The 25,255-nt window shown below is 39.6% G+C and overlaps 1 protein-coding gene across 1 annotated transcript in view; it reads left to right on the top strand.

Annotated features, from left to right (window-relative positions):
- The window catches only part of LOC147710906 (chloride channel protein ClC-Kb-like), a 237,394-nt gene that overhangs the window by 59,021 nt on the left and 153,118 nt on the right, over nucleotides 1–25,255 (top strand). Inside the window, exons 10-11 of the mRNA XM_086921682.1 lie at nucleotides 5,571–5,655; nucleotides 6,815–6,988. Coding sequence (XP_086777808.1) covers nucleotides 5,571–5,655; nucleotides 6,815–6,988 — 259 coding nt within the window. The remainder of the gene's footprint in view (nucleotides 1–5,570; nucleotides 5,656–6,814; nucleotides 6,989–25,255) is intronic.

The following is a 25,255-nucleotide window of genomic DNA, read 5'->3' as shown; positions in this document are numbered from 1 at the left end:
TGTCACTTCAAGACCTACTGGCCGCCATTGCAGGGCTCAAGGCTGATATGGGTCAGCAATTTGAGGCCATCATGTCCAAAATAGACACGGTGGCGGTCGATGTTACCCTTATTCGAGCCGATTTAGCTAAGACTAACGAGAGGCTCAAGGCATTGGACCTAAAAGCTACCAGTCTGGTGACGGATATGGCGGAAGCGCAGTCAGAGATTGGGAATCTGCGGTCGTCGCAGGACCTGCTAACTAGACGTATGGAGGAGTACGACAACAGGGCCCGACGAAACAACATCCGCCTGGTCGGGGTGCCGGAGGACAGTGGTGCTGCCTCGATCGATTTACTGGTCGAGGAATTAATTGTTGCTAAACTTGCTCCCGCAGGCCTCAGTAAGTTTTTTGTGGTTGAGCGTGCATACCGCTTCCCAGGCGGACAGGTTAAGCCGGGGGGACCCCGAGGCCTATTATTGCTAGGCTGTTTCACTTTCGGGACAGGGACGCCATTCTTCAGGCCGCTCGCAAACACGGCCCACTGAAGTTCGACAACAGCTCCGTCTCTATCTACCCTGACTTTACTCCTCAAGTACAGCGGCAACGATCCGGATTCCTGGGAGTGAAACGTCGCCTGAGAGATTTGGGACTTAAGTATGCGATGCTGTTCCCCGCTCGTCTACGTATCGAATACAGGGAACGTGCTTACTTCTTTGATCAACCGGACAGTGTTAGTGACTGTTTGGACTCGTTGCCAAAGGACGATGCCGAGAGCGGGGGCCCCGAAGGTGCGGACGGAGGCACAACGGCGCAGGAATGACTTTGGGTCCTGTGGTCCGATTCTGGATCGTAATTTTTGCAGAGTAACTTATATCATGTGCCTTCACTTTTATGCCCGGGGTGGGGCGGGTTGGGGTAGTATCTCCCTTCCTCCTCAGGGGTTCTTTGTGTAGATTCAGATGGGGTGACAGGCACACTGCAGTTTGGGGTGGCTTCTTAGTCAGCAGGGGTGCAGGGTGGGGGGTGTTGTAACGGGTACCTGGTTGGGGGGTGGGAGGTGGGGACTTGGTTATGTTTTGTGTTCTATGTTTCTCTTTTCACATGGTACTGTATCGCTGATCTGAGGTTCCGAGAGGGGATGGGTTGGGACTCTTTCTGGGATGGGGGGGGGTGATGTGAAGGTTCTATCCTGGAACGTTAATGGCTTGGGGGATAGGATCGAACGTGGTATTGCGTTGCAATTTATAAGACGTCATTCCCCTGATGTTGTTTTACTCCAAGAAACCCATTTGATCGGTAATGCCTGTAAAGCTCTTGACCGCCGAGGTTACCGACTTGTCGCTCACGCTGGTTTTACATCCGGCTCCCGAGGGGTTGGTATAATGGTGAAATCCTCTTTAGCCCTTGAAATTGACGATGTCACCCTTGATGATCGGGGTCGCTATGCTGCTGTCTCGGGGAGATGGGAGGGGAAGCTGATTGTCATTGTTGCTGTTTATGTTCCCCCGGGACTGCAGGCTACTACTTATGCTGACCTTGGTAGGACTCTCCTGGGGCTTCCAGATGGACTCCTGATCATGGGTGGGGATTTCAATTTGGTGATGTCGGGCGAGTGTGATCGGCTGCCCCCTAGAGTTCTGCCATTGTCACAGATGTGGCTGACTGACTTGACGGAAACCTTCGGGCTGGTAGATGTTTGGCGGTCGCTGCACCCCTCACAAACTCAATACACTTTCCACTCTGGTGCCCATGGCAGCCTCTCAAGGATTGATTCTTTTTTTATGCTGACTGCTAACTTATCCTTGGTGCGTGAAGTCCGACATCTCCCCAGGGGTATTTCTGACCATTCCCCCTTGTTACTCGAGGTTTCGGTGGGAGGTCTTTCCGGAAGCAGAGTTCCCCCTGTCCCGCCCTGGCACTTTAGAAACCCTTGGCTCCGATCGGATTTGATTAAGGCGATCGATTGTTACTTTGATGAGAATGTGGGTTCGGTTGCTTCCCCTACGGTTCTATGGGAGGCCTTCAAAACTGTTATACGGGGTTCCGCACTGTCCCTTATTGCAGCTGACAGAAAGGCAAGGAGGGAGGCTGTGTTGGCCCTTGAGACCGAAATAACTACGCTCAAAAGTGGGTTGGGTGCAGATGATACGCCTGCACTTCTACACTCCTTAGAACTGAAGCAGGCAGATTATAGAGCTTGTGTGACTGATGCTGCTAAGGTGATGCGTGTGAATCAGCTGGGCCATTTGTATGATGTGGGTGACAAGGCTAGCAAACTCCTGGCGTGGCTGGACAAGGCTGAAAGGATGAACCGCGTGGTGCCCGTTATCACCCGTGAGACTGGTGAATGTGTGACTGATCCCGGTGAGATTGTTGCATGTTTCGTGGATCATTTCCGAACAGTTTACAGCTCAGTGAGTGACCGTGATGAGGCCGACTCCCGTTTACTATTGCGTGACATTGCACTACCCTGTGTCTCAGAGGAGGATAGATTGGCCCTAGAGGCTCCTATTACAGTGGATGAGATCGCTCTTGCCATCAGATCCTTGCGATCGGGTAAAGCGATGGGACCCAATGGTTTGCCTATCGAGCTCTATAAACTTCGACCGGACAAAATGGCTGCTCACTTGCGGACAATGTTTCTAGATGCATTTGAGGCGGGCGTCCTTCCGTTTGAACAGCGCTTGGCTACCATAGTGGTCATTTACAAGGAAGGCAAGCCTCGTGACCGTTGCACCTCTTATCGCCCCATCTCATTGCTCAATGCCGAGCCCAAAATTCTGGCCAAAGTCCTGGCTAATCGTCTATTGTCTGTAATCTGTGACTTGATCCATCCGGATCAGTCCGGTTTCATACCCCATCGAAACACAGCTCTTAATCTTCGCAGACTCCACAGCGTTCTCGCGAGAGCTGGAACTCTCACTGAGCCTGCAGTGGTGGCCTCCCTGGATGCTACAATGGCCTTCGACACCATAGAGTGGCCATACCTGTGGGCGGCCCTTTCCAAGTTCGGCTTCGGCCCTAGTTTCATTGCATGGGTGCGGCTCCTATACGAACAACCGTTAGCCCAAGTCGTGGTGAACGGCAGAGGCTCTGATTCGTTTCCATTGGGACGTGGCACCCGTCAGGGGAGCCCGCTCTCCCCACTTCTTTTTGCGTTGGCACTAGAACCCCTTGCAGCGTGGCTTCGATGGGAGCCCTCGATTAAAGGGATCCGGCGGGCACCGGATCTGGAGGATCGCGTCTCGCTTTACGCGGACGATATCCTTCTCTATTTCACCTCACCCCAGAAGTCTTTCAACGTGCTCTTTGACGTTCTCACTTCCTTTGGTAAGAACTCCGGGCTTGTTATCAACTGGACCAAGTCATGTGTCTATGTTATAGCGGGGGTATTGCCTCCGCTGCCCCGCAGGTTTCCTATCCAGGTGGTAGAAGATGGTTTTAAATATTTGGGGATTTTTATTTCCATGGACTCCTCGGTGCGATACGATCGTAATCTTTACGCTCCCCTCCGTCGTCTCAAGCAGGATGTGCGGCGGTGGCGTGAATTGCCCTTGTCTCCATTGGGACGAGCGGCACTTTTTAAAATGATGTCGCTCCCCAGGTTCTTATATGCCTTGCAGAACTTTTTCGATCCTGTCCCCGCTCGCTATTTTCGTGAGATTGAAGGCCTACAGCGGCAATTGATTTGGGACGGACGTGCCCGTATCGCCTTATCAAAACTTACGCTCCCCTGGTATGATGGCGGTATTGCTCTGCCCGACATCAGACGATATTACTGGGCCTCACACTTAAGTGCAATTAACCATGTGACGTATTCCCCGGAACCCGCTCCCGCTTTCGCCCTGGATAAATTCCTGTTGCCAGGCGGCAACTTCAATAGAGCTTTATACTCGAAGTCACCACTCCGTCTCTTGACTGGTCCTACGAAATGTGCTGTGCGTGCCTGGAAGGATGCGAATGAGGCTACAGGTTGGGGCGGCAGATTGACGCATATGGCCCCGCTGTATGATTCTGAACGGCTGGGTAACCTGTGGCGGACGAAAGGGTTTGATAGATGGGATATGATTGGGATTAGCAAGGTGGAGGATCTTTGGGCCAGAGGAACAGTGAAATCCTTTGAGGCCCTAAAGGTAGAATATCAATTGGATGATAAGGAGTAATTTCGATATCTTCAGGTGTGGCATGCCCTATCCTCCGCCTTTCCCCCCGGGACAGACATCCCCCAGTCGTCTCCGTTGGAGGATCGTATTCTTGATGGCCATGTCCCGGACAGTACCATCTCCTTAATTTATAAAAAACTTATTAACAACAGGGCTGACCTGCTGGAGAAGCTCCGTGCCTCCTGGGTGGCGGCTGGGCTCGAACTGGATGACGAAGACTGGCAAATGGCTATTTCTTCCCCTAAGGAGGTGGCTATTCCGGCTCGGCTCCGTTTTGTGCAACTAAAGATCCTCCATCGCGTCTATGTGACGGGTGTGCGTCTGGTACGAATGGGGCTTGCGACAGATGGATTATGTAGACGTGGCTGTGGTATGGATGGTACCTTTCTTCATATTTTGTGGGAATGCCCGGTTATCTCTGCTTTCTGGTCTAGGGTCCATGATGTGATGGGACGTGTTACTGGGGTCCCCCTCCTTCCCGAGGCAAGGCGCTGCCTGCTTAATGTGTGGGAGCCTACGGACTGTACGGCTGCTCAGACCTTCTGGATCACCCTGGCAACATGGTTGCCAAAAGGGACATAGCACAGCTTTGGGGCTCCAACAGACCGCCTAGCCTCAGTGCCTGGAAAGATAACATGGATTGGTGCATGTTTCGGGAGAAGACGGTGTATGAGGCTCGGGGTCGTCCTAGGAAGTGGAATAGAATCTGGGCGCAATGGAATGCATACCGGGGTGACATTTGTACCCCACCACTTGATTATGCCGAGGCCATTCCCTCCTCCCCATAGTTTACGTTCCTTTCATTATCTTCCATTCTACACTCTCTTCATCGTTCCCCTCCCATAGTAGACTTGCTTCCATTCTCGTATATTGTTTCCCGTTTTTCCTCCCCTCCTGTGAACTTGCTATTGCTCTACCATGTGTCTGTTCTTTTGTTTGTTTAATTTCGACAAAATCACAAAATTAAACCTTCGATATCCTCTAATTGTTGCTTTATGCACTACACCATAATGAAACACGAAGCGGCCTTGTCCGCAGTATACTGTGTTATACTTTTTGACGAATTGTCATAGCGGCCGGCCCAAAAGGGTTGTAGGCAGACGCTGTGTAATGTGCATTTGATAAATAAAGGTTTAAAAAAAAAAAGTTATTATTTCTTTTGTGTCCATTTTGGAACAGAATACTTGGAACACCAATCAGAAACTACCTTGCATTAAACAAGGGTTCTGAAGGCGGGGTATTTGTTTAAGGCCCGTTACCTTCCGGCTGGTTGAGTAAGAAGGGTGGATTAGGATGGAAATATAAGGCATGGCTGACAGTACCGTTTCCTTCCGGCCTGCAGTGAAATTATGATGTACTCATTGCTGCCCCTGTATTTTGGTGTCTTTGATTACTGTGACTTTCTATGCTATTTTACTTTTCCAGTAAGCCGGTGTACTCAGCCTTGGTTGCCCTGCTGGTGTCTTCCATCACCTTCCCGCACAGCCTGGGAAGATTCATGGCATCAAGGGTAGGTACCATGGTCAATGTTCCCTATATCCCAACCAGCCACACCACACAATTTGCGTCCTTCTCCTTTATTGCACTCTCTTTTTCCCTATCACCATATCTTCTGCAACCCTCCCACATTTTACTTTCTTTGTTACCTCTCACTTTAATGTATCATATATAGCATCTACCTCTCTAGTATTCACATTTGCTCCCTTCCATGTCGAACCCAGTGCCTGCTCCATTCATGCCTAGGTATTTATCCCCGCCTATGACAACAGTACATCTTTAACTATTACATTGCTCCAACTTACAGGCTGCTAGTAGTGGAATATCCCTTCCCAGTGAGCTTAGAAGCATTGATGGGCTTCGCTAGGGTTAGAGTAAGCTGAAAACCTTTATCTTCTGTACTGTTGGATGGATGAGTAGTCTGTTTGTTCCAGCACCAGGATCAGTGCTTAATTTGAGCCGGTTGTTTCCGGTGCCCAGCACCGGCACTTAATTGTCAACATCAGCACATTTGACAATCTGCCACATGGTGGTGCTGTCTCTCTAATGTAGAAATGAGCACAACAGTTGTTTATTAATTCAATATACACTAAAAATGACTAAGACCTACTGCTCAAGACATTCTTATAAGTTGCAGGCATGGAATTGTATGAATTGTCCCACTTGTAGGAGTGTAATGGTTAGTAGTTGGGTTGGTACTCTCATTGGCAGCGCTTGCAGGGGCAATGGGTCGTGCAAGTTGCAGTTGCTTCGTGACAATAACCCTGGCACTTATTATACAACAATTTAAGCACAGACGAGCATACCTGTGGGGTTTGATACCCTACATGTTACTTGACTTGGCTGGATGGTATGTAGTCTGGGTGTTAATGTGTACTGACCTTCTTTATCGCGTGTGTATTGTGTAAGACAGTATCTTGGGGCATATAGGAATGTCATCTGTACAGAGGAACAACATTTGGTTAAGGTAATGCAAGGGAAGAGTGGAATTAAGGGACACAACCCTGAGCTTCCACACAGTGCTGCACCAGCATTAATTGAATGGGTCCACGTTTTAAAAGTACTTGTTTGGACTTTCAGTGGAAACAATGATTCAAGAGCATTGTGTGTTTTTTTCATCAAAGAAATTAGATATCTCCCAAGTGAGACATGTTTTCACTTCTCTTATTCAGCTGTCCATGAAGGAGCTCCTGAACTCCCTCCTTGATAACCGCACCTGGGCGGTTCTCGCCCAGAATGCGTCGCTGGAGGCTCATGACACGGTGGACCCAAAGAACCTGTGGCTGGAGTGGTGGGACCCGACCTTCACGGCCTTCGGCACACTCGCATTCTTCCTGGTGATGAAGGTACTGCCCAGTCTGCTGTGTCCTTTCACCAACATCTTTGGTCTTTTGCCTGTGAAACAGCCCCTTTCAGCCCCTGCATCTGAAAGGGGGTTGCAAACCTGAAGGGCTTCAGAGGAAGCTGATTTCAGGAGACCACATATCCAGTTTCTCACTCTCTCTCTCTCTCTCTCTGTCTGTCTCTTCTCACTCTACTACAGTTAAAGGTCAACTCGCATGTAGGTGAATGAAGCCAGTTGATCTGGAAGGGCAGTATGCGGGTTTGAATGGTCAGTCGCATGCCTGGTCAGCTTGCACAGCTAGCATCCGGGGAATAAGAAGGGCCAAAGAGCATATGCTCTACCGATAGTCTACACATTTGTATTGCTAACATTTGCATCTCTTAGTGAACCTACCCAATACTTGCAGGGAGTGCTTAATTTGTAAAAGAACAAGTACAGGGGCCCAATGTTTTTCTTAGAAGCCCACGATTGGCGTTATCAAAGGTCGGTGTGACAAATACCAAGGCTGCATTGTCTTGATTTCACCTCATGCCTCTGATTCACAATCAGATACTCCCTGCCTCTTATCGCACTCTTAAAGGTTATTTTTTATCTCTGCTTTCTCCCTTTGTTACTGTTTTTCCGTCCTTCTATTCCTTTTTCTTTCCCACTTTTATATTTTTCTGTCTTGCACTGGTGCAAAAAGCAGGGACCGCCGCGGGCAACACATGGGCTAGCTATGCCACTGCTCCAACAAGAGTATCCCAGTGGTATAACCTAACACAGAGGAAAGGTGGGCAGCAGAAAAATCGAAAAGGCGACGAATGGCTAAAATAGTTACGTTTTTAAACAACTTTTTAAAGACTGTAAAACTACGACATGAACATATATATAAGGGCAACTTATTCTGCGACAGCAGGGGGCTAGTGCAGTGTCAGATGATCTAAGTATCTTGACTGGCTGGTAAAACTTGATTCTTGTCTGAAAGTAAACTGGACCCTCGCCCTAAAAGGCTCTATGGGCGTGGCAAAGGAGCTTAAAGATACAGCCTTTCCTGGCACGAGGCCAGTGAAGGAATCTCAGAACGGGATCTGTCAATGTACCTGATTAAAGATGGCCGGCCAAAAGGGCAGCTGCTTTCTAGGCAACTTGCAGGCGTGACATAAGGGATTAATTCGCCACAACAAGAAGAGCATTATCATAGCCTGAATAATGGTCTTTCTGCAGTTTAGTGGGAGCCAGGAGAAGACCTGTCTAAGCAAGCAAAACATTCCAAAGCAAGTACCATAAAGAGAAGTAACTTGACTTGTCATATTAAGCTGGTCATCCGGCAGAATACTGAGATTCTATCAAGCTTTGTTTGGGCAGAGCAGAGTGCCCAATTCCATGCACCACCAGTCTTCCAACCCGATCTAAATAGCTCTGCCAAATATTAAGATTTCAGTTTTTGCCCTACTAAGTTGAAGACAGTTCTGCTTCAACCAAGATGCCACAGCACTCAGGCAGTCACAAAACATAGCTCCAGGTTTTGTCCAATCAATAACACAAGATGAGTGACATCAGCATATGTCAAATTTTCCAGGCCGATAGACCTGCTAACCTTTGCCAGAGGGTCCACATAGATAATAAAGAGAGTGGGACTCAGGGAGGATCCCTGTGGCACGCCATGCTATTGTTGACGGACCTAGATTTACAAGGGGGAATGAAAACCTCTTGAGATCTTTTTTCTAGGAAGTACCATAGTCAGGCAAGGCCTGTGTGTGAGCTTTTCTGTGAGGTAGACCTTCAATCAGAACTGCGTGCTACACCGTATCAAAAGTAGGGGAGAGGATGTGGCCTAACGGCTAGGGTGGTCGGCCTCAAAGCTGGGGAACCGGGTTCGAGTCTCAGCAGGGACGCTCAATATCCTGGGATTCTGGCCAAATCACTTAAGTTCCCTGTGCCTAACAAAACAAGCATTTGCAATGCAATAGGTCTCGCATTTACGAGAGTTTGAGCTATTGGCATTGTAAATGACAATGCCTTTTATTTATGTGTTGTTTTTAAAACATAGCCCGCGCTTTAAAAATGACAAACAAAGCTTTAGGAGAGAGTGCGTCCTGCATGCAACAGCAGGCAGGACAAAGCTGCTTGAGAAGATAGTTCTTGGAGGATGTACTTAAATCCTACCGAGTAACAATACACATAACAGGAGGTGTTGCCATGGGAGGTTACAAAATGAATATTGACATGTGTTTCCTGAGGGTCAGGATTCACTCCTATCTTGCACTCCTTTTTATTTTCCTTATAAATTACTCAGTTCTTTGATTAGTTTGTTTGCAAATTTTATTATCATTTCCAAATTTTGTTTGTTAGCGAGTTTATTTTTTGATGTAACAATTCATTTTTCTGTACATTTCATTTCCAAATGTTTGTTTCACACCCAATGCATTTCAAGCATAACGCCCTTCTTCAGGGGTTTCATTTATCTGAAAACATAATATATCCTCATAAGTACCTTGAAAACATGCCAACATATTATACATATTATACATATATATATATGATACCTAAAATACACAAGGACCCAAAATTTCCTCCATTACGTCCAATTGTATCAACCATTGGGTCAATACATGAACCAGTTGGAAAATACTTAGACAAACATTTACAAACGATTGTACAAAAATCCAGCACGTACATCAAAGACACTACCCACTTCTTAAACATTCTAGAAGAAGAAAAAGCAAATTTCACCAAAGACATGATAATGGCAAGTATCGATGTTAAATCGTTATACACTTCTATACCACACGATCTAGGTATATCAGCAGTTGAAAGTATGCTCATACATGAAGACAAAACAGAGAGCTTGAAGATATTCATAATGGAACTGCTACATTTTACACTGTATCACAGTTTTTTTAAATGGGCAGACAAATTCTATGTACAAGCGTCTGGAACATCGATGGGCAATTGTGCCGCACCGACCTATGCCAACATATTCATGCACAAATTCGAGACAGACAATATACTGCAAGATGAGATTTGGACAAATAATCTGATCATCTACAAAAGGTACATCGACGACATTTTCGTCTTATGGAAAGGCACGGAAGATAGCTTAAGGCAAGCTTTACTCAAGTTAAATTCAATAAACGAAAGAATTCATTTTAAACGGAACTGTCATTTTTGGACGTACTACTAACAAATAAAGATGGAAGAATCATTACTAGTGTGTTCACAAAAAGCACAGACAGGAACAACCTACTACACTACAACAGCTTTCACCAGGGTTCTTTGAAACATCACTTACCATTCTCACAACTACTGAGAATAAAAAGAATAGCATCTACGAACGAATTATATGTCAAACACAAATTGGAAACATTACAGAAATTTTAAAAAAGAGGATATCCGGAACCCATCTTGGAATCAGCAGCGGAGAGAGCAGACAAACTCCAACGTCACCATTTGCTAACACCAACCAATAAGCCAGAAGAACAGAGAAACGTGTTTGTTTCTAAATTTTCAACACGGAGCTCGAAAATCAAAAGAACCATAAGAAACCACTGGCCATTACTAGCACTGGAGGAAGATTTCAAGGAAATATTTCATAAACAGCCAATTTTCGCATATGAGAGAACCAGGAATTTGAAAGAATTACTCAAGCCACCCATCAAAGAAAAACAGACAAAACACACTGGCACAATACCATGCCACAACTGTGGGAATTGTTCCGCAATTATTAGGGGTAACACCATCAACCACCCCACCAAGGGCACAACAATAAATCTGAAAGTCTCAGGTACATGTGATTCAAGCAACGTTATTTACATGCTACGATGCCCATGTGGCTTATCTTATGTGGGTAAAACCCAAAGAAAAATAAAAACGAGGATCTTTGAGCACAAAAGCAACATTAGACTCAAAAATCAAAAATCAACAGTAGCAGTCCACTTTAATGCTGCAAGTCACAATGTGAGCCAATTGAAATTCTGCATCTTAGAAATGGTGGCAATGTTGCCAGGAAGAGACAACAACAACCATTTACTTAGAAGGGAAGTATTCTGGATAAATTACCTGTGCACCACACACCCAAAAGGATTAAATGAACGGATGGACTTAAATTGTTTTCTCTAACACCGTTTTTCCTGAACTATGAACATTATGGATATTCAACTGATCAGTCTTATTTGACTGTTTTGATATGAAACCAGACAATCTTGATATTAAAGCAGATAACTCTTCATTTTCATTTTCACATTTTTATTTTTATCTTTTAAGTGTTACACGTGGTTAACATATGTTCGATGCACCCTCGTACACAACCCGTTTCGAACAAGCAGTCACTCGTTTTAATTCCCCACCCGGCATCCCAACATGTAAACAAAGCACGCACATCACGCTATCACGTGATCGGGAACACACCATAGAGCCAGGGAATCAGCGCGTAGAGAGTGACACACGCCGAGTTAGCGAGGAGAATGAACACGCATCAACGTCGGGTAAGGACACGATTCCGATTTTCAATTTCTTTTATCTTTTATCAGTAAAGTAAATACTGATTAAAAACGACCGTGGTATCATTATTCTCTTTCATTCCACAGCTAGGAATGAACACTCCAACTTTTTAAGGTCAGTACCAGGCGTACGCATACCTGTGACACTTGGGGTATAAGGTACCATTTAATACCGTTTTCAAACATTGTTTTATTTAGATCACCAGTCGTTTTCACAAACAATCACACGCTTATGGGTTATTTTCAATATACACCATGTTACAGACGTAAGATTCACGTTTATTACCAAGGGCACTGCTTCCCGAAATATGTATAATATGTATAATATGTTGACATGTTTTCAAGGTACTTATGAGGATATATTATGTTTTCAGATAAATGAACTCCCCTGAAGAAGGGCGTTATGCTTGAAATGCATTGGGTGTGAAACAAACATTTGGAAATGAAATGTACAGAAAAATGAATTGTTACATCAAAAAATAAACTCGCTAACAAACAAAATTTGGAAATGATAATAAAATTTGCAAACAAACTAATCAAAGAACTGAGTAATTTATAAGGAAAATAAAAAGGAGTGCAAGATAGGAGTGAATCCTGACCCTCAGGAAACACATGTCAATATTCAGTTTGAACAAACCCTGAACGCTCAGCAGGGTAACCTACCTATGCACCATCCACCTACGTGAAATTATATATCACTCACTATCCACTTCATTCAACCAAGAGTGCGTTCACCACGTTACTAACACTTGTGACATTTGGCTTCTGAGCATAGTGGAACGCACCACAACCAAAAGGATCAAACAATGCAATTCGCGGAAATAGCACACACCACGGAACAGAGAGCTGAAACTCTCGTATTCAACCAAGATGACACAAGCCGCATTTACTCTCTTATCGAGGAAACAGAGGAAATATGTCCCAGTACCAGTTCAAAAGCATCAACCATCAAACAACTGTTGTACATATCAAAACGGATCGTAAATCAAAAGTTGCACGCAAGCACTCTCATAAAGTACCACAAAGCACAACGGATTCCACGAGGACTAAGGATATCTTTAAAATCCACACTTTGCAAAAACAACGCACGGTTCACTGAACGTTGGCACGCAATATTGAACAAATGTTCCCTCGATTTGATATTATTGATTATTGAGGAGCTAGCCAAACTAATAGAGGATCTAACCAAAGAAGTTACCCAGATCAAAGACGAATTGGTAAACATAACAACCAAAGATGAATGGGACCAGGTCCTAGAGGACACCAACAAAAAACTTGATGAATATACAAAAGAAATAAACGACAGAAAATTGAGGAAGTTTAAAAGGGACACCACAGACTACCGTTTGGGCGAAGTATATTCATGGGCAGACATATATGCCAAAAGACGACAACAGAAACTGAACGCATCAACAGATGACACATCATCAGATGACTCTCATTACAAACGACCTACTTTTGATAGAAGACCCAGACCGGGTCAGTCCACGGAAACAAACAGTCATACAACTGACAAAGGAACCACAGTATCAACATCTCAACAATCACAGGCGACTTTTTTAGAGACAGGCCCAGGACCAGAAGTAGAACCCGGAGGAGCAAAAAAACAAGCAAACAAGGACGCGGTAGCGTCAAACACAAGGAGTCAGAACCTGAAAATCTAGTCATCAACATTTCCAGTCAAAATCTGAGTGATAAAGACCTAAACACATTGCAGAAAGGTTCATCATACGTCCCAACGTACCACTCGAATTTCTTGGAAACCAAGGTATGCTTATACAAATTTTTGAGCTCGCTAAGACTAAGGCATTTATTCAGCAACATCGTTGAGCCACCAGTCGTCCCAACCAAGGAGAACACACTTATGGGTTTGAGAAACAAAAGTAAATTTCTAGCTCCCACAAGCCACAAAGTATTAGATGCCTTCGAAAAGGTAGTCATCACTGAAATTGAAGCAATATTCAAGACACCAAAACCAAAATACTCAAACATGACAAAACAGGACATAACCACACTACAGAAACTAGCCAACAATGAACTGATTACAATAAGACAAGCAGACAAAGGCGGTGCCTTAATCATAATGGACAGTAGTTATTACCTACAAAACGTAGAAAACCAAGTTCAAGATTCTAATACTTACACCATCATGACAATGGATCCCACCAAAGAATTTGAAAAAATCTTGAGAATTATCATTGAGAAAACAATGGAGAATGGTACCATAGGTCAAAAGGAGAAAGAGTATCTCATCAAGGAAAATCCATCAATTCCATATATATATATGATACCTAAAATACACAAGGACCCAAAATTTCCTCCACTACGTCCAATTGTATCAACCATTGGGTCAATACATGAACCAGTTGGAAAATACTTAGACAAACATTTACAAACGATTGTACAAAAATCCAGCACGTACATCAAAGACACTACCCACTTAAACATTCTAGAAGAAGAAAAAGCAAATTTCACCAAAGACATGATAATGGCAAGTATCAATGTTAAATCGTTATACACTTCTATACGGATCACTGAAATATTATCGACGGTCACATTATCGACTTACCAAAATATCGTTGACAAATTATCGACGACAAAAATATCGACTTTCTATACTTATTACACAAATTACAAAAATATCGAGTAAAAAATATCGAGTACTTACTATATCGAATACATAAATATTGCTTCAAAAAATCTCGACTACAAATATATCGTTGGACATGAAATTTGCCCTAACACTACAAAAATATCGACTAAAATAATATAGACTACCAAAATATCGTAAAAAAAAAAATATCGAGTTCATGTTTGTACACTTTCATTTGTAAAATACCATCTTAATCATCAATACAAGTCATTGCTCTATACAAAATACATTTCACATATAATACCTGTTACTTAAATAAAATTACTATTAATCAACATTTGCTATACATTCTATTACATGCATTTTATCATGTTCTAAATTTTCTTTGCATTTAACTAACATTTTCATTACTTATTTTCACATAAAAATCTATTTCATTTAAAAACGAACCTGCTTTAATGCGGGAATCACCACATACCACCATTCTCACATCAACAAACACTCCAATTAACTAAAAAAAATTCAAACTAGCCTATACAATGCTTCATTACATCCTACAACCAATCAAATCAAAGCACACATAATACATATACTATAAAAGGGATACATGCATTCTACCATTTGTTGCTGCTACCTCTCTGGAAAGTAGATGCCAACACTCTGAAGATTTTGTTGCAGAATAAACATCTTCAAAGATCCAGCTCACTAGCTAATTAATCAAGTAAGTAACACTGCATTTTTTAGAAATCTAAATTAGAAGTGCACTATTTTCCTTACATGTCCTAACTCTTACACTTATTTTATTTTCATCTCTTCCTACATTTCTGATAGAAACTACTCCAACACAATTCCTATTACATGGTCATATTTCTTCACGTGCAAAATCAGATAGTAAGTATATAATAATGCTCTGTTATACACCAACTGCTGTTTTTAAACACTAATTTACAAGAGTATTTAATTTTTATAAACATTATATTTACAGATATACTGAGATTGTCCTATTTCTACACCAAAAAGGATAAAACTACACTAATTACACATGTAAGTATAGATGTGTTTGTTATGAAACAGCCAATTTTATTATTGCACATTTCTAAGCAACATATCTTGCTTTTTACATCTTCCCTATAGATCATTTGAAAGATCCAACATCAATTATACCAAAAGACAAGAGTACCCTTCTGAAAAATGTAAGTATAATTGTAATTTGTCTAAAACTGGCCAAAAAAACGCAAACAATATTCTTAACACCATGTTATATATTTTGAATTGCCTCTACAGATATTCTCAAAACATCATACATCTATTCTACATATCCTATGAAAACATCCAACACAAACTATACCAATATACAAGAATACCCTGGTAAAAAATGTAAGTATACCTGTCATTTCTCTAAAACTGCCGAAAATAACACACACTATGTTCTTAACAACATGTTATCTATTTTATATTTCCTCTACAGATATTCTGAATACATCATACAGCTATTCTGCCTACATCAAAGAAAACGACATATTTAGAAGTTAGTATACTTTTAAATATTTCCCATTTCCAAATGGTTCAATATAAAAATTATAATAATTTTCATTTATTTCTTGTATCTACTCTACAGATCAGACCTGTACTAACTTGATGTACTCCACCAATTACTACAACTCTACTATTTAAACAAGTAAGTATATGTAATGTTTACATCAAATGTACAAGTAAGCAAAAATTAAAACTGCTTTTTAGTAGGAAATACGTTTGTTATGTGTAAACATTAACGTGGCTTTTCTATATTTTCATACCAACAGCAAATAAAGACATACATACAAGAAAATCCTTCTAAAGACATTTCTGCTTTTGTGACTACTACTTTGATTAACTGTAAGTATAAAAACATCATTAATAATGTTAGCACCACAAAAGGAAAAATATGTGTTGTGATTTTGTTTCTTTCTACTCTTTCCTAGAACAAGTAAATCAAAATGACTGAAGGTGCAGAATTTGTCATGTCTCAGAAAAATAAATTACTATTATGCTACATGGGTTATGTGTATAATCAGGAAAGACAAAGTGGTAGAAAAGTTTTTTGGAAGTGTACCAAATATTACTCCAACAAATGTTATGGGAGGGCTACTACTGAGGAAACGAATGTGCTATTTACTAGGGAACACAATCATCCCCCAAATGTCACAGAAATTGAAATTAGAGATACTTTAGAAAGTATTAAAAGTGCTAGCACACAAAGTGATAAACCAACAACACAAATCCTTAAAGAAGAACTGGTAAAAGTCCCAGCCCATGCTTCAGGTCAACTACCCTCTATTGACTCCCTGAAACGCACAATTGCACGCACTAAACGACTCACTAGCACAACCCAACCCAACCCAACAACTTTTGAGGAAATTATTATTTCACCAGAAATGGCCATCCTTTTTGATAATGAAAGCAGTACAAACAGAATAATTATGTTTGCAACTGCAAGTAATTTACGAAAAATCCAACAGTGTCCCCAATGGATGATGGATGGAACATTTAAACCATGCCCAAAACCTTTTTATCAACTGTATTCCATCCACGGTTTATACCATAATTCTAACATACCTTTCATTTACTGTTTGCTACCCAACAAACAGCAAAACAATTACACAGAAATTTTAAATGTTCTCAAAACGGAAATCAATAATTATTTTCCTGAAAAAATAATTATTGATTTCGAATTCGCTATGATTAATAGCATTTTGAGAACATTTCCCCACACAGCAATCCAGGGTTGCTATTATCATTTTAATCAGAGCATATGGAGGCATCTCCAAAAATCTACTTTAAGTATACTATACTCTACAGATAGCACCTTTGCCTATCAAATTAAAAAGTTAATAGCCCTGGCCTACGTCCCTGTTACAGATGTAGCGGAACATTACAATTTATTAATTGACAGCACATATTACAAGAGGAATGAGGATAAACTAACCCCATTACTGGACTATTTCGAATTCACTTGGGTGGGAAGGTTGCACAGATCTGGACATCGACGCCAGCCCAAATTCCAAATCCCTTGGTGGAATGTCTATCTTAGTACTTTAAACCAAGAGGCTAAAACCAACAACAGTGTAGAAGGGTGGCATAATGCTTTCCAAGCAACTACAAACAGAGGCAAACCCACATTCCATAACCTTCTAGAAGCTTTGAAAAAAGAACAAAGCTATCAGGAACTAAGAACGGAACAATCAGTGTCACAAATAGGTCCAAAACTCACTAAACAAACTAAACAAATGTTCCGACTACTTCAAAGTCAAGTCACACTATACCCTACAACTAGAGGATTAGAATACCTGTCAATAATAGCTAAAAGTCTACTATAAAAATGTCACCTAAATAGACTAATGTCTTCTTACAATGATAGTAAAATTTAAATGTCATAAACATATATAATCAATTATAAATAATACATATTTGTTTGACAAACTTATTAAAATTAATAAAAATATTTTGTAACAAATATGCAATGTTTATAATTTCATCACACATACACATAACATTAAAATTCGACATTTCCCACCCAATGAAAATTGTAAATAAAATACTTACAATTTTTGGAGATGAGAAAGACGCAATCAAGCAAAAAGCAATCCATAGAATCCAATCCAATATCTTACAATTCCAATATGGGAAACCCTCAAAAACCCGAAACTGAAAGTGTAAAATTTAAAAAAACGCTCCAGGAAATCCCGAAAACAGTAGTGTGGACACTTTAGTATTTAAAGTGATATACACACAACTTTTAAAAAACGGTCACGCATATCAATGTATCAATCCGATTCGAAACCCTCCAAAAAACCCGAAAAAGGTTGAAAAAGTGTTAAAACCGCTCCTGGCAAACACGAAAAATAGGAGATAAATGTCAAAATATAAGCATAATAAGTCAAACATTTGTTTCTCCGTAAATAAACACGCTTCCTTCCATGTAGTTTTCATGCGAGGAACCGGAACCTGTAAAATAACATACATAACGAAACCCACCCACAAATACCCCCTTCACATTTGTAAATATACTAACCATCAACATTAACCATGTAAGAAGACATTTCTGAACACTTAAAATAACACTTGAAGCAAAAAAATAACGACACATCTATAACGGAGACTTTTCACCAAAACGCTACTTAAACAATTAATACATACACCAAGAAACACTACAAAGTTCGATTATACCCTCAAACATGACCACTTACTTATAATTTGTAGGTAAAAATAACCTTACCTCTCTCCACGCGAAGCAACTCCCAACCGCGAGCTTCTCCAGTCCAGAATGGAGCGCAATAACCTTACGCGGTAAAAAAGTAGTCCCCTTAACCCATTTGTGTAAAAGTATAATAGACAATACAATGTAATAGTAAAAAAATATAATACATACACATGTATAATTTAACAAATTAATACACTATATTCATTACAATTTTCCTTATTTAAGAAAAATAAATATATTTAATATAAATTAATATGTAATAATTATTATATATTAATAATATTAAATAAATATGTAAGACTTTGAATAAAAGATGTAAATATTTGGTTATTGTGTACATTTATATGAATAAGTTTGTGTTTATTTGTAAGTAAACATTATAAATGTTTATGGTAATAATTAATAATAATAAATAATATAACTTATTTATTGTTATTAATATAACAATTTGAACGATTTACTATATAAACAATGGCCTGAAAAAAAGTATTTATTTTATCTGTGAATGTATGTTTTTTTGAAAATAATAAAGGAATGTTTATGTTTATTAATTAATAATAATAATAATAATAAAGAAAATAGTTATTATTTTTATTAATTATTACAAAATGTTTTATAATAATTTCTAACTATAACAAAAGTATATAATAGCTTAACTAATATTTTGGCAATACCAGATATTATAATTCAACATATTGTTTCCCTATACAATTATAAAGTTTACAACCGAATAGATTTCTATGTTTAATTTAAAAACAACATTTTCTGAAATATATACCAACAAATATTTTATTTTGTATTTCAATTTCTTCTAACAAATGTAATAATAGTCATGTGAGGTGTGAGGTGTGGCTCACTGGTTAGAGGCGGCAGACCCGAGTGCAGAGAACGGCCCGGGACCAGGGTTCGATTCCCGACGCGGCAGGGTCTTGGACCAGGATCAGCGGACTGATAATTCTCGCATCGGTGCCTACTCCGACCAGGGAGCACACTCGGCAACTCTGGGCATTAGCTTGCCTCATCTCCACAACGGCCCCACACAAACGCCGGGGATGCCTGGTTTCACCTTGGAGACCCCCAGGAGGGACTATCTCACAGGGAAAGCCAGGACGGGTTCCCCAGCGGTCTATAGCGCTACGAGACCTCCGGGTAGCAGTGCGCTTTACAAGACACAACAATTTACAATTTACAATTTACTTGTTAAAAAAAAAATGTTATATATATATTTAATGATATTAATATTTAATATTAACATTATTAAATATTAATGTAAGAAATTTATTATAAATAATTTTTTTATGTATTTCAATATAAATACTTGTAACTGTAAGTGAATGATGGGAATATGTTAAATTTACTGAAATAATGTAAACAATTTTATTTTTATTATTGACAACATGTATATAAATGTAAATGTGTCATTCTGTGAATACTAAAAGTCAAAATAATGTGATGTTATTTTTGTTTGTGATTGTATTGTAGTACACAATAAAATTTTAAAAAATTGTTTAATAAAGTTTTTTGAAAACATCCATGTTGCATAATTTTTTAATATTAAAAGACAGTAATGAACAAATGTATGCAAATGTGCTGCACAATGACCAATTTAATATGTCCTATTGCTACTCCAGTCAAGCTAATATCATAGAAGCTGCAGGACACTAGCTAAAAATTATTTACTATTACTACTCCAGTCAAGCTAATATCATAAAATGTGGTGGACACTGACCAATATTTATTTAGTAATCCAACTCCAGTGTAGGTAATATCAGTGATGGTGCTGGACACTAACCAATTAATAATTAGAATTCCAACTCCACTCTAGCTACTGTCTGAAAAGATGCTAATACATATATTTTTTAGATAAAAGTAAAACTTAATAATGTAAAGTTATATTTTTTGTATTTTCCTGTAATAGCTTTAATATATAAGTGTTTTATTTTACACCAGCACTCCAAAATACCCAAAACAGTCCCTGAACACTAAAAATACCCCTTCACCCCTAAGCCCAAAAATGACCCAGAACTCTACAAATACCCCTTTATCCACAAACTTAAAACTGACCCTGAACCCTACAAATACCACTTTACTCAGAAACTGAAAACTGACCCTCAACCCCAAAAATACCCCTTTACCCAAGAACTGAAAATTGACCCAGAGCCCCAAAAATACCCCTTTACCCACAAACTGAAAACTGACCCTGATCCCCAAAAATACACCTTTACCCAAGAACTGCAAACTGACCCTGATCCTTTAAAAAACTCCTCTACCCACAAACTGAAAACTGACCCTGAACCCTACAAATACCCCTTTACCCACAAACTGAAAACTGACCTCAACCCAAAAAATACCCCTTTACCCAAGAACTGAAAACTGACCCAGAACCCCAAAAATACCCCTTTACCCACAAACAGAAAACTGACCCTGATCCCAAAAAATACACCTTTACCCAAGAACTGAAAACTTACCCTGACCCTTTAAAAAACTCCTTTACCCACAAACTGAAAACTGACCCTGAACCCTACAAATACCCCTTACCCACAAACTGAAAACTGACCTCAACCCAAAAAATACCCCTTTACCCAAGAACTGAAAACTGACCCAGAACCCCAAAAATACCCCTTTACCCACAAACTGAAAACTGACCCTGATCCCAAAAAAAACACCTTTACCCAAGAACTGAAAACTGACCCTGAACCTTTAAAAAACTCCTTTACCCACAAACTGAAAACTGACCCTCAACCCAAAAAATACACCTTTACCCACAAACTGAAAACTGACCCTCAACAAAAATAAAACCCCTTTACCCAACACCTGAAAACTGACCCTGAACCCTATAAATACCCCTTTACCTACAAACTGAAAACTGTCCCTAAACCCTAAAAATACCCCTTTACCCACAAACTAAAAACTGACCCTGACCACAAAAAATACACCTTTACCCCTGAACTGAAAACTGACACTGATTCTTAAAAAACACCCCTTAACCCACAAACTGAAAACTGACCCTCAACCCAAACAATACCCCTTCACCCAAGAACAGAAAACTGACCCTCAATCTTTAAATAAGCCCTTGACCCACAAACTGAAAACTGACCCTTAACCCTTTAAAAACCCCTTTACCCACAACCTGAAAAATTTCCCAAATCCCACTAAATACACCTTTACTCACGAACAGAAAAATGACAAATTACCCTATACAATAAATTATTTAACTGACCCTGAACACTATAAATAATAATGTACACAACATTAACAATAATATTTAATTAACAAAAACAAAAAGAAAATATATTATCACATTAGCTATAATAATAAATTTGATTAATTAAGATTGTTTATTTCCAATTAATTAATTACCATGAACATACATTTATACATTATTAATTACCAATTAATGAATTAAAATAAAATGCAAAATATTAATAAGATAATTAAATATTTATAATTAATTTTTTACCAATTTCTAATTTTCAATAATATGCTAATTAATAATAAGATAAATATATAATTATTATTAATTAATAACCAATTTATCAATTAAAATAATATACAAATCAATAATAATAAACATTCACTAATTATAATTAATTAATTACCAATTAATCAATTAAATAATATTCTAAATACTTAATAAAACATTTAACTAATTAATATTAATTAATTACCAATTAAAATTTAATTAAAACAATTAACAAACATATATTAATTAATTAATTATTATTAAATTACTTCCCACCCTATTCCCCTATAAACCCACAACCCGCTCCTAAACATTAACTACTATTTATTTATATTTTATTAATTTTTTTTTTTTTTATAATTTTTTTCTACATATTCTCGATATTTTTGACTTTCACTATTTTTCGATATTTTGTCTGGTCGATATTTTTGAGTCGATATTTTTGTATTCGATATTTTTTGGTCATTTTTTCAGTCGATTTTTTGTCCAACGATATTCCTATAGTCGATATTTTGTTAATGTCGATATTTTTCCGTCGATATTTTGTCCATTCGATAATATGTAGTCGATATTATGTCCAGTTACCCTTCTATACCACAAGATCTAGGTATATCAGCAGTTGAAAGTATGCTCATACATGAAGACAAAACAGAGAGCTTGAAGATATTCATAATGGAACTGCTACATTTTACACTGTATCACAGTTATTTTAAATGGGCAGACAAATTCTATGTACAAGCGTCTAGAACATCGATGGGCAATTGTGCCGCACCGACCTATGCCAACATATTCATGCACAAATTCGAGACAGACAATATACTGCAAGATGAGATTTGGACAAATAATCTGATCATCTACAAAAGGTACATCGACGACATTTTCATCTTATGGAAAGGCACAGAAGATAGCTTAAGGCAAGCTTTACTCAAGTTAAATTCAATAAACGAAAGAATTCATTTTACATTCACCCTAAACAAAACGGAACTGTCATTTTTGGACGTACTACTAACAAATAAAGATGGAAGAATCATTACTAGTGTGTTCACAAAAAGCACAGACAGGAACAACCTACTACACTACAACAGCTTTCACCAGGGTTCTTTGAAACATCACTTACCATTCTCACAACTACTGAGAATAAAAAGAATAGCATCTACGAACGAATTATATGTCAAACACAAATTGGAAACATTACAGAAATTTAAAAAAAGAGGATATCCGGAACCCATCTTGGAATCAGCAGCGGAGAGAGCAGACAAACTCCAACGTCACCATTTGCTAACACCAACCAATAAGCCAGAAGAACAGAGAAACGTGTTCGTTTCTAAATTTTCAACACAGAGCTCGAAAATCAAAAGAACCATATGAAACCACTGGCCATTACTAGCACTGGAGGAAGATTTCAAGGGAATATTTCATAAACAGCCAATTTTCGCATATGAGAGAACCAGGAATTTGAAAGAATTACTCAAGCCACCCATCAAAGAAAAACAGACAAAACACACTGGCACAATACCATGCCACAACTGTGGGAATTGTTCCGCAATTATTAGGGGTAACACCATCAACCACCCCACCAAGGGCACAACAATAAATCTGAAAGTCTCAGGTACATGTGATTCAAGCAACGTTATTTACATGCTACGATGCCCATGTGGCTTATCTTATGTGGGTAAAACCCAAAGAAAAATAAAAACGAGGATCTTTGAGCACAAAAGCAACATTAGACTCAAAAATCAAAAATCAACAGTAGCAGTCCACTTTAATGCTGCAAGTCACAATGTGAGCCAATTGAAATTCTGCATCTTAGAAATGGTGGCAATGTTGCCAGGAAGAGACAACAACAACCATTTACTTAGAAGGGAAGTATTCTGGATAAATTACCTGTGCACCACGCACCCAAAAGGATTAAATGAACGGATGGACTTAAATTGTTTTCTCTAACACCGTTTTTCCTGAACTATGAACATTATGGATATTCAACCGATCAGTCTTATTGTGCGGACTGTTTTGATATGAAACCAGACAATCTTGATATGAAAGCAGATAACTCTTCATTTTCATTTTCACATTTTTATTTTTATCTTTTAAGTGTTACACGTGGTTAACATATGTTCGATGCACCCTCGTACACAACCCGTTTCGAACAAGCAGTCACTCGTTTTAATTCCCCACCCGGCATCCCAACATGTAAACAAAGCACGCACATCACGCTATCACGTGATCGGGAACACACCATAGAGCCAGGGAATCAGCGCGTAGAGAGTGACACACGCCGAGTTAGCGAGGAGAATGAACACGCATCAACGTCGGGTAAGGACACGATTCCGATTTTCAATTTCTTTTATCTTTTATCAGTAAAGTAAATACTGATTAAAAACGACCGTGGTATCATTATTCTCTTTCATTCCACAGCTAGGAATGAACACTCCAACTTTTTAAGGTCAGTACCAGGCGTACGCATACCTGTGACACTTGGGGTATAAGGTACCATTTAATACCGTTTTCAAACATTGTTTTATTTAGATCACCAGTCGTTTTCACAAACAATCACACGCTTATGGGTTATTTTCAATATACACCATGTTACAGACGTAAGATTCACGTTTATTACCAAGGGCACTGCTTCCCGAAATATGTATAATATGTATAATATGTTGACATGTTTTCAAGGTACTTATGAGGATATATTATGTTTTCAGATAAATGAAATCCCCTAAAGAAGGGCGTTATGCTTGAAATGCATTGGGTGTGAAACAAACATTTGGAAATGAAATGTACAGAAAAATGAATTGTTACATCAAAAAATAAACTCGCTAACAAACAAAATTTGGAAATGATAATAAAATTTGCAAACAAACTAATCAAAGAACTGAGTAATTTATAAGGAAAATAAAAAGGAGTGCAAGATAGGAGTGAATCCTGACCCTCAGGAAACACATGTCAATATTCAGTTTGAACAAACCCTGAACGCTCAGCAGGGTAACCTACCTATGCACCATCCACCTACGTGAAATTATATATCACTCACTATCAACTTCATTCAACCAAGAGTGCGTTCACCACGTTACTAACACAGGTTACAAAATGAGACAAGGCAGTACTAAGGAGGGACTACTAAGCCTATTGACAAATGAACAAAAATCAAGGGCAGACTGCTCCTTGCCTTGTTACATATTGACTCTTGTGTCTGAGAAGCACCTCTCTCAGTCAAATTGTCTCCACCAGAACTAGTAAGTTTGCCACAAACTTACCCAGTCCTAGGCTTTCAGCCAGGAACACTTAGCATTCTGGGACTGGTACAGGCAAAGTACGCTCGCCATTATGGGTGGTAGAAACTTGTTCCTCGCAATATATGGGCGCTGTGCACAAATCATGCTATTTCAATTCTAATGGCATGCTATGGTCTCTACTACAACGCACTGTGAACCAGCAGCGACCGTGACTTCCTGACACAGGGAACCAGACAGAACCAGTTGCCTGCTACAGGT

This window comes from Lissotriton vulgaris, chromosome 5 (genome assembly GCF_964263255.1).
Source record: "Lissotriton vulgaris chromosome 5, aLisVul1.2, whole genome shotgun sequence".
Taxonomy (NCBI): Eukaryota; Metazoa; Chordata; class Amphibia; order Caudata; family Salamandridae; genus Lissotriton; species Lissotriton vulgaris.
This window is presented reverse-complemented; position numbering and strand designations above follow the sequence as displayed.